Source organism: Bufo bufo, chromosome 3 (assembly GCF_905171765.1).
Source record: "Bufo bufo chromosome 3, aBufBuf1.1, whole genome shotgun sequence".
Lineage (NCBI taxonomy): Eukaryota > Metazoa > Chordata > Amphibia > Anura > Bufonidae > Bufo > Bufo bufo.
Window position 1 is genome coordinate 85,576,531 of NC_053391.1, and position 15,351 is coordinate 85,591,881.

At 44.3% G+C, this 15,351-nt stretch overlaps 2 protein-coding genes across 2 annotated transcripts in view; both read right to left on the bottom strand.

Moving 5' to 3' along the window:
* RIOX2 (ribosomal oxygenase 2) overlaps positions 1 to 5,565 on the bottom strand; it is a 40,609-nt gene extending 35,044 nt beyond the window's left edge. The window contains exon 1 of the mRNA XM_040423277.1: positions 5,457 to 5,565. The gene's annotated coding sequence lies outside the window, so the exon portion shown is untranslated. The remainder of the gene's footprint in view (positions 1 to 5,456) is intronic.
* A 3,626-nt stretch (positions 5,566 to 9,191) lies between these two features.
* GABRR3 (gamma-aminobutyric acid type A receptor subunit rho3) overlaps positions 9,192 to 15,351 on the bottom strand; it is a 78,022-nt gene continuing 71,862 nt past the window's right edge. The window contains exons 8-9 of the mRNA XM_040421777.1: positions 13,860 to 14,056; positions 9,192 to 9,661 (exon numbers count right to left, since the gene is read on the bottom strand). Of these exons, the coding sequence (XP_040277711.1) occupies positions 9,368 to 9,661; positions 13,860 to 14,056 (491 nt within the window). The 3' untranslated portion in view covers positions 9,192 to 9,367. The remainder of the gene's footprint in view (positions 9,662 to 13,859; positions 14,057 to 15,351) is intronic.

The following is a 15,351-nucleotide window of genomic DNA, read 5'->3' on the forward strand; positions in this document are numbered from 1 at the left end:
TAACTGGCACCGCTAGACAGATCTCTATAGATCATTGGGCTACGAATCTGCTGACCCTTACATACTGTATATTTGCCTTTGTCTCTATATACCGATCTCCATCATTACCTATCATGCAGTTACCGATATATGCTATAATCTGTGTCACACTCCACAGGCCACATTACCCTTGAGACGCTCTGTTGACCTGCACCTCTCTGCATTTGACTGCATTTGTTTGCTAACTCTGAACCAAGCTTATCGATTGCCCAGCTACTACAGATTTTTCTGCTGTTTTCTATTTTGTCATCTACTGAGACTTATAGCTATGTAGGTCTATGTATTTCTCTAAGTGCAATTCCATTAGAGACGATGCCACCAAAAGTGGAAATTGCTTTGCCTCACAATGTCGTACCTATCCTCTGTGTCTCTGTACATTAGACACTGGACATTAATTTGTTGTAAATATTATGAATTGACCATGCATCCATTTATCATGTAAAAATACCCTGATGTATTGCTTTGTATTTACCTTACTCCAGGCCGTGACCAAGGTCCCATATTAGGACCAAAACGTTGGCCAGTTTGTGCATATTTCATTCCTGGATGCTGACAAACATGATATGATAAATGATGAAATGAATAATGAAATGAAATGAAAATATAAATTTTCAAAACTACCTAAACGAGTGCCGTGGTTTCCTTTCACTGTGTATGTATATATATATATATATATATATATATATATATATATATATATATATATATATATATATCTCAGCTTACTGTACAGCTTGCAGTCACCTGTATATATACACTCAGCTTACTGTACAGCCTGAATCACCTGTGTGTGTGTATATATATATATATATATATATATATATATATATATACACACACACACACAGGTGATGCAGGCTGTACAGTAAGCTGAGTGTATATTTACAGGTGATGCAGACTGTACAGTAACTGAGTGTATATATACAGGCGATGCAGGCTGTACAGTAAGCTGAGTGTATATATACAGGTGATGCAGGCTGTACAGTAAGCTGAGTATATATACAGGTGAGTGTATATATATATATATATATATATATATATATACACACACACACACACACACACACACACACAGGTGATGCAGGTTGTACAGTAAGCTGACTGTATATATACAGATTATGCAGGCTGTACAGTAAGCTGAGTATATATACAGGTGACGGCAGGCTGTACAGTAAGCTGAGTATATATACAGGTGACGGCAGGCTGTACAGTAAGCTGAGTATATATACACAGGTAATGCAGGCTGTAGAGTAAGCTGAGTGTATATATACACAGGTAATGCAGGCTGTAGAGTAAGCTGAGTCTATATATACAGGTGAGGCAGGCTGTAGAGTAAGCTGAATGTATATATACAGGTTATACAGGCTGTACAGTAAGCTGAGTGTATATATACAGGTGACTGCAGGCTGTACAGTAAGCTGAGTGTATATATACAGGTGACTGCAGGCTGTACAGTAAGCTGAGTATATATACACAGGTCATACAGGCTGTACAGTAAGCTGAGTGTATATATACAGGTTATACAGGCTATACAGTAAGCTGAGTGTATATATACAGGCTGTACAGTAAGCTGAGTGTATATATACAGGCTGTACAGTAAGCTGTGTATATATATATATATATATATATATACACACACACACACTCACCTAAAGAATTATTAGGAACACCATACTAATACGGTGTTGGACCCCCTTTTGCCTTCAGAACTGCCTTAATTCTACGTGGCATTGATTCCACAAGGTGCTGATAGCATTCTTTAGAAATGTTGGCCCATATTGATAGGATAGCATCTTGCAGTTGATGGAGATTTGAGGGATGCACATCCAGGGCACGAAGCTCTCGTTCCACCACATCCCAAAGATGCTCTATTGGGTTGAGATCTGGTGACTGTGGGGGCCATTTTAGTACAGTGAACTCATTGTCATGTTCAAGAAACCAATTTGAAATGATTCGAGCTTTGTGACATGGTGCATTATCCTGCTGGAAGTAGCCATCAGAGGATGGATACATGTTCTCATTCTGTTTACGCCAAATTCGGACTCTACTATTTGAATGTCTCAACAGAAATCGAGACTCATCAGACCAGGCAACATTTTTCCAGTCTTCAACAGTCCAATTTTGGTGAGCTCGTGCAAATTGTAGCCTCTTTTTCCTATTTGTAGTGGAGATGAGTGGTACCCAGTGGGGTCTTCTGCTGTTGTAGCCCATCCGCCTCAAGGTTGTGCGTGTTGTGGCTTCACAAATGCTTTGCTGCATACCTCGGTTGTAACGAGTGGTTATTTCAGTCAACGTTGCTCTTCTATCAGCTTGAATCAGTCGGCCCATTCTCCTCTGACCTCTAGCATCCACAAGGAATTTTTGCCCACAGGACTGCCGCATACTGGATGTTTTTCCCTTTTCACACCATTCTTTGTAAACCCTAGAAATGGTTGTGCGTGAATATCCCAGTAACTGAGCAGAATGTGAAATACTCAGACCGGCCCGTTTGGCACCAACAACCATGCCACACTCAAAATTGCTTAAATCACCTTTCTTTTCCATTCTGACATTCAGTTTGGAGTTCAGGAGATTGTCTTGACCAGGACCAAACCCCTAAATGCATTGAAGCAACTGCCATGTGATTGGTTGACTAGATAATTGCATTAATGAGAAATAGAACAGGTGTTCCTAATAATTCTTTAGGTGAGTGTGTGTGTGTATATATATATATATATATATATATATATATATATATATATATATATATATACACACACATACACACACACACACACAGGTGATGCAGGCTGTACAGTAAGCTGTGTGTATATATACAGGTGACTGCAGGCTGTACAGTAAGCTGAGTGTATATATACAGGTTATACAGGCTGTACAGTAAGCTGAGTATATATATATATATACACAGGTGATGCAGGCTGTACAGTAAGCTGAGTGTATATATACAGGTGATGCAGGCTGTACAGTAAGCTGAGTCTATATATACAGGTGATGCAGGCTGTACAGTAAGCTGAGTCTATATATACAGGTGATGCAGGCTGTACAGTAAGCTGAGTATATATACAGGTGACTGCAGGCTGTACAGTAAGCTGAGTGTATATATACAGGTGATTCAGGCTGTACAGTAAGCTGAGTATATATACAGGTGACTGCAGGCTGTACAGTAAGCTGAGTATATATACAGGTGACTGCAAGCTGTACAGTAAGCTGAGTGTATATATACAGGTGACTGCAGGCTGTACAGTAAGCTGAGTGTATATATACAGGTGACTGCAGGCTGTACAGTAAGCTGAGTATATATACAGGTGACTGCAGGCTGTACAGTAAGCTGAGTGTATATATACAGGTGACTGCAGGCTGTACAGTAAGCTGAGTGTATATATACAGGTGACTGCAGGCTGTACAGTAAGCTGAGTATATATACAGGTGACTGCAGGCTGTACAGTAAGCTGAGTATATATACAGGTGACTGCAGGCTGTACAGTAAGCTGAGTGTATATATACAAGTGACTGCAGGCTGTACAGTGAGCTGAGTGTATATATACAGGTGACTGCAGGCTGTACAGTGAGCTGAGTGTATATATACACAGGTGACTGCAGGCTGTACAGTAAGCTGAGTGTATATATACAGGTGACACAGGCTGTACAGTAAGCTGAGTATATATATACAGGTGACTGCAGGCTGTACAGTAAGCTTAGTGTATATATACAGATGACGCAGGCTGTACAGTAAGCTGTGTATATATACAGGTGACAGGCTGTACAGTAAGCTGAGTATATAAATACAGATGATGCAGACTGTACAGTAAGCTGAGTGTATATACAGATGATGCAGGCTGTACAGTAAGCTGAGTGTATATATACAGGTGACTGCAGGCTGTACAGTAAGCTGAGTGTATATATACAGGTGACTGCAGGCTGTACAGTAAGCTGAGTGTATATATACAGGTGACTGCAGGCTGTACAGTAAGCTGAGTATATATACAGGTGACTGCAGGCTGTACAGTGAGCTGAGTGTATATATACAGGTGACTGCAGGCTGTACAGTAAGCTGAGTATATATATACAGGTGACTGCAGGCTGCACAGTAAGCTTAGTGTATATATACAGATGATGCAGGCTGTACAGTAAGCTGAGTGTATATATACAGGTGACTGCAGGCTGTACAGTAAGCAGAGTGTATATATACAGGTGACTGCAGGCTGTACAGTAAGCTGAGTATATATATACAGGTGACTGCAGGCTGTACAGTAAGCTGAGTCTATATATACACAGGTGACTGCAGGCTGTACAGTAAGCTGAGTGTATATTTACAGGTTATGCAGGCTGTACAGTAAGCTGAGTGTATATATACAGGTGATGCAGGCTGTACAGTAAGCTGAGTATATATATATACAGGTGATGCAGGCTGTACAGTAAGCTGAGTGTATGAATACAGGTGATGCAGGCTGTACAGTAAGCTGAGTGTATATGTATACAGGTTATGCAGGCTGTACAGTAAGCTGAGTCTATATATATACAGGTTATGCAGGCTGTACAGTAAGCTGAGTCTATATATATACAGGTGACTGCAGGCTGTACAGTAAGCTGAGTCTATATATATACAGGTGACTGCAGGCTGTACAGTAAGCTGAGTCTATATATACACAGGTGATGCAGGCTGTACAGTAAGCTGAGTGTATATATACAGGTGACTGCAGGCTGTACAGTAAGCTGAGTGTATATATACAGGTGACTGCAGGCTGTACAGTAAGCAGAGTGTATATATACAGGTGACTGCAGGCTGTACAGTAAGCAGAGTGTATATATACAGGTGACTGCAGGCTGTACAGTAAGCTGAGTCTATATATACAGGTGACTGCAGGCTGTACAGTAAGCAGAGTGTATATATACAGGTGACTGCAGGCTGTACAGTAAGCTGAGTCTATATATACACAGGTGACTGCAGGCTGTACAGTAAGCTGAGTCTATATATACACAGGTGACTGCAGGCTGTACAGTAAGCCGAGTGTATATTTACAGGTTATGCAGGCTGTACAGTAAGCTGAGTGTATATATACAGGTGATGCAGGCTGTACAGTAAGCTGAGTGTATATATACAGGTGATGCAGGCTGTACAGTAAGCTGAGTGTATATATATATATATATATATATACAGGTTATGCAGGCTGTACAGTAAGCTGAGTCTATATATATATACAGGTTATGCAGGCTGTACAGTAAGCTGAGTCTATATATATACAGGTGACTGCAGGCTGTACAGTAAGCTGAGTCTATATATACACAGGTGACTGCAGGCAGTACAGTAAGCTGAGTGTATATATACAGGTGATACAGGCTGTACAGTAAGCTGAGTGTATATATACAGGTGATACAGGCTGTACAGTAAGCTGACTGTATATATACATTGTACCTACCTCCGGTTCCACTGAGTTCCGCTCTCACTTATCCCCGGCTGCAGACTACAGTACACGAGAAAACCATGTGGCTCCAGTGCTTTTCCCAGCATGCCTAGCGACGCTTCACTTCTGCCGCAGTTAAAAGGGCAACGACGGAAACTCTTTAGAACAGGCGTTGTAGATATCTAGGGGGACACCTAGTGGTGGAGTTCTGGTATTGCTGGTGTTTAATGCTTCTAACCAGTACATTCTGTGTCCTGCCCCAGAGTTCCGTACAGAGATAACCCCGATTACTGGATCAGTCTGTGCACATACAGTATGTACATGTAGCCACGGTGTTTGGTAGACTTACATTCACAGTTCAATACACCCTACAGTCTGTACGACTTTTATTAGTGTCATGGAGTAATAAACCCCAGTGTAGAATACAAGATGACACAGTGGTGGTCATTTATCAAGGGACTATTTTAGTCTAAAAAAAAAAGGTCACAAGACCCTTTTTTGACCAGCCATGTGACAATATTTAGCAGTTTGTACACCGTGTTAGGCAGTTAGCGGGGTGCGGCCACGGAGTGGGGGGGTGTTGACGGTCATGTCGTGGCCGTGGCCTCAGCTGCTGGAAATTTACTAACATTTATAGTGTGAATGTTGGCGAAAAAATGCACACAGCCTGCCATAGAAGCGCCTTATCTTACGGCCCATCTAAGACTGGTATAAAAGGCCAATACATAGGGAGTGTCTTTATTCATATCTGCTGTTAGACACTTGGGGGACATTTATTAAGGCTCAATGTCTGTTTTCAGGTTATCACAAGTGTCATTTCTAGCTGCCTCTATAGTACATGACTGTGTAGACACACTGCAATATGGTTCTGCAGTAATAAGCGCTTCTCTATGTATGGATGCAGCCTGAAACTACCGTCCAGTGTACATAAGAGTGCCACAGACAATAGGGCAGATTTACTAATCCTGATCGAGGCCTCATGCGCTCGACTGTATTTTGCATCCACGTCCGATTTGCATTCTTTGAAAATTGCACACGGGCTCATTTATCTCTATGGGTCCACAATAAAACAATGGCCAGCACACAGATGTCATTCACGTGCTATCTGCACGTCCGTTCTGCAAATGATAGAACATGACCTGTTCTGGTGAGTATTGCAGATAAGAGAAGTCATTTCTACTGATGAGAGTGAGAAAAATCCAGGTTGCACACGGAAGATTTCTGTATTTTGTGGATCTGTGGTTGAAGACTGCGACACGGACACGGTCACGTGAACGAGGCCTAACATTTAGATCGAATAAACTAAAAACGTGGAAAATTTATCAAAGTGGGTCACACAGAATTATACATTCGGTGCATCTTCTGTCACTTTTGTCTAAGGCTACATGCACACGACCGTTGTGTGTTTTGCAGTCCACAAATCGCGGATCCGCAAGTCACGGATGGCGTCCGTGCGCGTTCCGCAATTTGCACAACGGCACGGACAGCCTTTTATATAACTGCCTATTCTTGTCCGCAAAGTGCGGACAAGAATAGGACATGTTATATTTTTTTTGCAGGGCCACGGAACGGAGCAACGGATGCGGACAGCACACAGAGTGCTGTCCGCCTCTTTTGCAGCCCCATTGAAGTGAATGTGTCCGCATCCGAGCCGCCAAAACTGCGGCTCGGATGCGGACCAAAACAACAGCCGTGTGCATGAGGCCTAACTTTGATTGCCGTACTTTACTCCAAACGTATTTCCCCCTTGTATCTGAAATGCTTTGTGCAGCTCCTGCTCAAATGTGATAAATGCCTTTCACTTGGATGAAGCTGCGTTGCTGTTCCCTCCACAGCGCGGAGCTTCTGCCCCTTCGTTTTTTGGATCGTGGGAACGGTCAGACGCCCACCGCTCATAGCATGTCATGGAAAATCATTCTGAAACACAGGGGAGCTAAATAATAAAACTGACTTTTACGCATGAATGTTCTTTTTCTTGTTGTCTGCATAGTATCCACTTGTTAGAGCAGAGGTTTGTGCTCCAGAGCTGCTCTTCTTAGGCTTATTTCACATGAGCGATACAGAATGAGTCAGGGAAAAAACGATGGTCTTGCACACAAGTTGAATCAGTTTTTTCTACAATTGCTTTCCGTGTTTTAGCTTTTTCCACACAGATGCCACCAGCTTTTGATTCATTTTTCAGGCACGTGAAGAAAAACTGAAGAATAAAGCTACTTTCAGACTAGCGGCACGGACCTCCGGCAGGCTGTTCCGTCGGGTGAACAGCCTGTGGGATCCGTCCTGCCGCTAGTGAACGTGTGCCGCTGGACTGCCGCTCCGTCCCTATTGACTATAATGGGGGCAGGGGCGGAGTTCCGTGCGCTGCCGTGCCTCCGCCCCCATTATAGTCAATGGGTCGGAGCGGCAGTATGGGGGCACACGTTCACTAGCGGCAGGACGGATCAGACAGGCTGTTCACCCGACGGAACAGCCTGCCGGAGGTCCGTGCCGCTAGTGTGAAAGTAGCCCTCGTGCACACGACCCGTCCGTGTCCGTTTTGTGGTCTACAAACCCCAGATCCGCAAAATGCAGATGCGGTCCATAAGATGTCCACCTTTTTTTTTTTTTTGCGGATCCACTGACTTCAATGGGTACGTGGTATGCTTTTTGGGGGCATATTGTATCTTCTTGTGCAATGGACATACGAATGCGGAAAGCACATGGATGATCCCTGTGCTTTTTCGCCTCCGTATGTCAGTTCCGCAAAAGTATTTGGCCGCGAAATGTGGACATGAATGCATTGAAGTCAATGGGCCAGTAAAAAAATGTGGATGCAACATGGACAGTAACAGACATACGGATACAGAAAGCACATTGATGATCCATGTACTTTCTGCATTGGTATGTCCATTCCGCAAAAGGATACAACATGTCCTATACCTGGCTGCAAAATGCGGACCCATTAAAGTCAACACAGACAGTATCAGTATTTTTCAGACCGCAAAATACATAAGGTCATGTGCATGGGGCCTAACACTCAACATCTCCTACCAAATATCAGTGAAAAATGCTCTGCATCTGCAAGCCCCATTCACTTTTATGGGGCCAGGGCTGTGCGAAAAATGCACAATATAGAACATGCTGAGATTTTTCCTGAACGTAGAGATGACCAGTGATAAATGACGCTCATGTACACAGGACCATTGAAACTAATGGGTCAGGATTCAGGCTGGATGCTCTGCGTTCAGTACACACATCGCATCCGGACGGGAAACTGGTGTGAAAGAGGACTCACTGAGGACAGGTAATTACAACCATGGTCAGCCACTTTGAAGTTATCTAGTGAAGTCCTCTAGTCACTGAGGCACCAGCCTTTATCAATAGGTACCACCACTGCTCTGTCCTCCCGTCCACCCTTCACATCTCCCAACCTGTTTATGCTGTTCCCCTCATGCATTAGATAAGGGTTCAGCAACTTTCGGCACTCCAGCTGTTGTGAAACTACAACTCCCAGCATGCTCCATTCCCTTCTATGAAAGTTCAGAGAACAGTTGAGCAGCTTTGCACGCTGGGATTTGTAGTTTCACAACAGCTGGCGTGCCGAAGGTTGCTTAACCCTGCGTTAGATCATAATGTCCGTGGCATTGCTAGAAGGAGTGAAGGCCCACATGTACACTGGCAGCTGGGGATGCAAACCTCTCCATTCATTTCAGGGGGGGGTCATAAGCAGACAAAAGACCTAGGGTGACCTTTGTAAGTAAAAATCTGGTGTTTTAATAGCGCAGGCACATCTCTACAAGTACAAGTGACCGGAAATACACTGAACGCAACACCGGCATCATCAAACTCATGTATCCCGCAGTTCTTGCGCAGGAGTCCTGTGTTTTTTCCATGTAAAGTACATTCGGGATGTATGATCTCATGTACGACCTCATCTTTATTCCTTCTCATAAATACATGCCCCAATAGAAGAAATTAAACAAAATGTAGACACTGGGAAAGATGATCCTAGAATAAGTGTCTATGGCGTGATTGTTCTCGAGGATGAGTCTGCCGACGTTCCCTTTGATGGATCTCTTGCGCTTCACACGAGCTGCGTCGAGAGTGGCCACGCTGGCAGCCCGCCCGCGAGACGAGCTTTCCTCAGAATGTACGGAATAGTTAAGGTCGGCGTCACTGTCGTGGTAACATCCATCAAAAGCCATGGCCTGCACTGCCTCCAGGTTCAGTGTCATGGAAGACTAAAAGAAAAGACACGCAGGTCAGCTGTGTGTTTACTGATAGCGCTCACATATGCTGCAGGACTGTACAGAGAATGCCGCCTTGGTTCACATGCATCATATGTAACTTGTATGTACACATTGCTGAGCCTGGAATATGGTGATGTATCACACTAGCACTTTTTATGCACACCTGGCAATAGTGTACTAAGGTGGAAGGTCCACAAGTTCAGTCTCCCAGAGCTGAGGATATCTGAAAGTAGTTTGTTGTTTGATGTTATGTTATGCCATGTATTGTAACCAGCGTAGCATAGTATGGATGACACAGGCAGGGTTAACAATCCTGGCTAAGCCCTTGTAGGATGCTAGGTGGTGGCTGGCTCCACCTCTAGCTTGGGAGTTGAGAGTGAGAGTTCAGAGAGGAAGCTGTTGCCTTATACTCCCTCTTCTCAAGCCCAAAAAGCTAAAGAGACTAGCAGATCTCTGCTTGAGCTACAGAAAGAGAAGGAGAGAATTGGAGAACTTAGAACTTGCATGGCTGAGCATTGAAGTCAGTAAGGTCCCGCTACAAAAAGCTGCTAAGACTTTACTGCTGTGAGGGACACCGTTAAGACATCCTTCACACTTGGACATGACCTGGCCAGTCGTATGTCTACAACCCTGTATCCCTCAGTGAACACTACAGCTACAATTACAAGTACTGTTGCCCGCCATAGATTTTGTTCGAAGAGACTTGATCAAGATAGAGAAGAGGGCCTTCACTCCCAACCTTGTCTAAATCCATATATCGCTATCTGGGGAAACGATTTGCACTATGTACAGTTGGAACTGTGTTTGCTATAATTGGATGTACTACAACTCCCATCTAGCAATATTTGCTACATCTGGCCTGGTTAATTATTCCTGCATGACACTCTGGCCATTGCACATGTCCTGCCTTGCACCCATACGGACACTTAAAGGGGTTTTCCAAGATATTAATACTGATGGCCTATCCTCCGGGGAGGATAGGTCATCAGTATTAAAATCTCAAAAAACACTTTTAACATCACGGGCACCCCAACTACTATCAGACATGAGCCTCAGAACCAGGGTGAGGGAAGAAATTGCGCACCCTCCTGTAACTGCCCTGGCCCTAGAGTGCACAGTGAGAGGATAGAAACTGTACTAGATTGTTGCTGCCAGCGCCTGTGCCGCTCCACACTTGTCCCGCACCTGCACACTGCTGTACCCATTATGGACAGAGGAACATGGAGTTGGACTGTGCATGCGCCGGTCCGTAGCCTGAAATCCAGCGGGCGGAAGTAACCAACCACAGCAGAGGACTGCAGTGAAGCCAAAGAAGGGGCGGGCGGCGCAGCATCGTCTTTCCTTTAGCAGGCGTGAGATTTGTGAGGGAGAGGAGGAGGTAATAATAGAAAAGGAGGGCGGGCCAGAGGGTTGAAATAGATGTGGTTTTCTGGACACATCGCCGAGGGGCCTGGGCACTTGCTGCAGTAACGCCGCCCCTGGGCACTTGCCGAACCTCATTGGCATAAGTTTTGAAAGTCTTTTTTGGAAGATCTCGGCGAGGGACAGCACAAATAAAGGTACCATTGTAATGAGGGCACAGGAGTCTATAACCTGATCTGAGGGGTCTAAAAGGCTTAGATTAGGTGACAGACTCCCTTTAAAGGATTTCAAATGAAAACTTAATTGTAATTTCAATAGTCCACTGGCACTGATGCTCCCTATATTTTGTGCTGCAGTACTGCAATACCTGCTGCTAAAAATGCACCACTGTAAAACAACTCTATTCGGGTATCCTCCATGGTTTCCCTGCTTAAAAAGGACCACAGGTGCGTGCCAATATATAAACCAAGATTACCTTGCTATTGAACCTTCCTCCATGGTCTCTGCTTTTCCTCTATTGCAGGCTTGACCTCAGGGTGTGGCGGGTCTAGTATCTTTCTACTGGAGCAGGCCCGACCGGTGGCGTTGCTCCATACTAATGAATTAAAAGCTTGCGCTCACGTGGAGCGGCCTAATGACGTCACTATACAAGCTACAGATCGTTACAAGTGCCAAACTACCAACGTGTTTTGGACAATGCGTTGTCCTTCTTCAGGGAATCAAACTGCACCTTTGGTCCTTCTCAAGCAGGGAACCAGAATAGCAGGGAAGGTTGTGTGCGGTATCCCGAATAGAGTTTTGCCTGGTCTAACAGATCAAAGTAATATTTATAATTATTTTTCTAAACCAGACAACCATTCAATACATTGAGTGATGTTACTGTGTATGCACAGTGTACCATGCCTAAAAATGCTGGACACATACACTCACCTAAAGAATTATTAGGAACACCATACTAATACGGTGTTGGACCCCCTTTTGCCTTCAGAACTGCTTTCATTCTACGTGGCATTGATTCAACAAGGTGCTGATAGCATTCTTTAGATGGCCCATATTGATAGGATAGCATCTTGCAGTTGATGGAGATTTGAGGGATGCACATCCAGGGCACGAAGCTCCCGTTCCACCACATCCCAAAGATGCTCTATTGGGTTGAGATCTGGTGACTGTGGGGGCCATTTTAGTACAGTGAACTCATTGTCATGTTCAAGAAACCAATTTGAAATGATTCGAGCTTTGTGACATGGTGCATTATCGTGCTGGAAGTAGCCATCAGAGGATGGATACATGTTCTCATTCTGTTTACGCCAAATTCGGACTCTACCATTTGAATCTCTCAACAGAAATCGAGACTCATCAGACCAGGCAACATTTTTCCAGTCTTCAACAGTCCAATTTTGGTGAGCTCGTGCAAATTGTAGCCTCTTTTTCCTATTTGTAGTAGAGATGAGTGGTACCCGGTGGGGTCTTCTGCTGTTGTAGCCCATCCGCCTCAAGGTAGTGCGTGTTGTGGCTTCACAAATGCTTTGCTGCATACCTCGGTTGTAACGAGTGGTTATTTCAGTCAACGTTGCTCTTCTATCAGCTTGAATCAGTCGGCCCATTCTCCTCTGACCTCTAGCATCCACAAGGCATTTTTGCCCACAGGACTGCCGCATACTGGATGTTTTTCCCTTTTCACACCATTCTTTGTAAACCCTAGAAATGGTTGTGCGTGAAAATCCCAGTAACTGAGCAGATTGTGAAATACTCAGAACGGCCCGTCTGGCACCAACAACCATGCCACGCTCAAAATTGCTTAAATCACCTTTCTTTCCCATTCTGACATTCAGTTTGGAGTTCAGGAGATTGTCTTGACCAGGAGCACCCCCCCAAATGCATTGAAGCAACTGCCATGTGATTGGTTGACTAGATAATCGCATTAATGAGAAATAGAACAGGTGTTCCTAATAATTCTTTAGGTGAGTGTATATTTGCTGTTGTTAGATTTAGTGCAGGATAACATTCTTATGAAATTGAACACTAAAGTTATAAATCAAGCAGGGCACCACAAATGGTGCTGACCGGTGTGCAGATGCCTCTTTACCGCCAGATCAGATGAGTGTGCGGGGTCCGTGTTGCAGGCGCATTTCCCGGACCGACAGCAGCTTGGCTAAACCAACCTCACTACATCATAATGGTACCAATCATTATGGTGCTGTAAATTCCAGCCCCACCACAGATCTACTGTCCCATACAGTAGACCAGCGGCTAGGCTGGAACTCACAGCATCCTAAATCACTATCATGCAGTGAGTTGGGTCAAACGAGCTGCAGTCAGTCTGAGAAATGCACACGTTACACGGACCTTGTTTCACAGACCGCATGCGCTCCCCGGTAACCAGCTAGGATATGCCACCAATTTCTGATAGATGTGGGTCTCACCTCTGTGACCCGCTCCTGTCTCCAGAACAGACCTCTCAAAGTGAATGAGAGCGCATTACGCAAGTGCAGCCATCTTCCAATCAGTTCTATAGGAGATCAGATTTCATAGAGGTGAATGGAGAGGTGCATGAACGGTGTGCTCTTCATTCATTTCTATGGGAGTTCCGAACATAGCCGAGTGTGCTTGCTTGGCTATTTTTGGAACGCCAATAGAAGTGAATGGAGAGGATGCATACATAGTGCACTCTCATTCACTTTGGGGGGGGGACCCGTTCAGGAGATAGGAGCATGGCCTAGAGGTTGGACCCGCACCTATCAGACATTGGTTGCATATTGCTAAGATACATGAGATGACACAACCCCATTAAGTATTTTTCTCAACTTATGATTCCTTGTTCCTTTACCTTTCCTCTCCTTTTTAGCTGTTTTCTTTCTTCCACTGTAGTCAGGTAATTGACGGCCGCATATTCAATAACAGACAGGAAAACGAAAAGAAAGCTGATCCACAAGTAGACGTCTACGGCTTTAATGTAAGACACCTGAGGCATTGAGGCACTCACTCCTGTGATGATTGTGGACATTGTCAGTACAGTTGTGATACCTGTTATAGGAAATAAACAACAATGTAGGCTTATGGCAGCAAGAAAACCAACATTGTAAGGGTACTTTCACACGAGCGTTAAAGTTTTCCAGTATTGAGTTCCATCATAGGGGCTCAATACCGGGAAAAAACGCAGCAGTATACTGTCCTCTGTTGCGGTAATTACTTTACACAGTTCATTATCACACTTCAGTATCATCGGCAAAAATCAATACTTTCTATCCTTCTACGTTAATTCAATTGGATATACTTAGCAGTACTGCATTCTGTCCAGCAGGTGTCAAACTTGTAATACAGAAGACATTTACGGTATGCAGTACTATGGGTATTTGTATCTTTGCCATATTGGGTGAAAGTAACAAAAACATAACTTTTAATCAATATACGAAAAACACATAGAAACCAAAGTCAAATTACACAAAAATGTGAACTGTCCGAGGCCAGGGACAAGCACAACAAATAATTGGAACTGTCTTAGGCGTCTTTTAGTGTTGAGTGAAGGAAGTTTTTTAAGTGTTTTTCCACTTAAAAAATCAACTACTGAAGTTATTTAACAAAGTCACGCGCAACTTCGTGAATGACTAACTTCGGCTAATCGGAGCCCATACATTCTAATTCTGTACAGAGAGTTCTGGCAAAGAACGGCCTGCCGGAGCTCTCTGGACCAGGCATTGCCAGATGTTACCGCAATTCCTACAGGCCCCATTTTGTCCCGTGGTATATCCCGGCCCCTATTATAGTCAATGGGGCTGGCGGAGATTGCGGTAACATCCGGCAATGCTCCAGCAGGCTGTTCTCTGCCGTAACTCATAATGCTAGTGTAAAACTAGCCTTAGGCTACACTCACATTATTTTCTTTTTTCTGTACACAGAAACCAAGAGCGCCCAACAGAACCCAGTGACTATAATGGGATCTGTCTGTCATGGAGCCCGGCCTGCTGCACTAGTTTGCCCTGCAACAGAAGCCCATAATGGATTTCTGGATGTAGATGTGAACCTAGCCTTACCAATGAGCAATCTGACAGGTACGTCTCCGATTGCATTACACAGTCAGTTCTCGGTCCTCTCTTGTTTCAGTCCCCTGATGAGTCCACAGTACATTTTGTATGAAACACGTTGGGACAAGACGTTTGGATCACCTGAGTGGGAGCTGAGTTGCAGTACCCCTGCACGGCCACTACACAGCGTAGGGTGCTGTCTGCTTCCATCTGTACACTGTTAGCTCCTGGAGCCATGGCTATTCACTGTCGGGCCCACTCCAACCTGATATTGATGACCTATCCTGAAGACAGGCC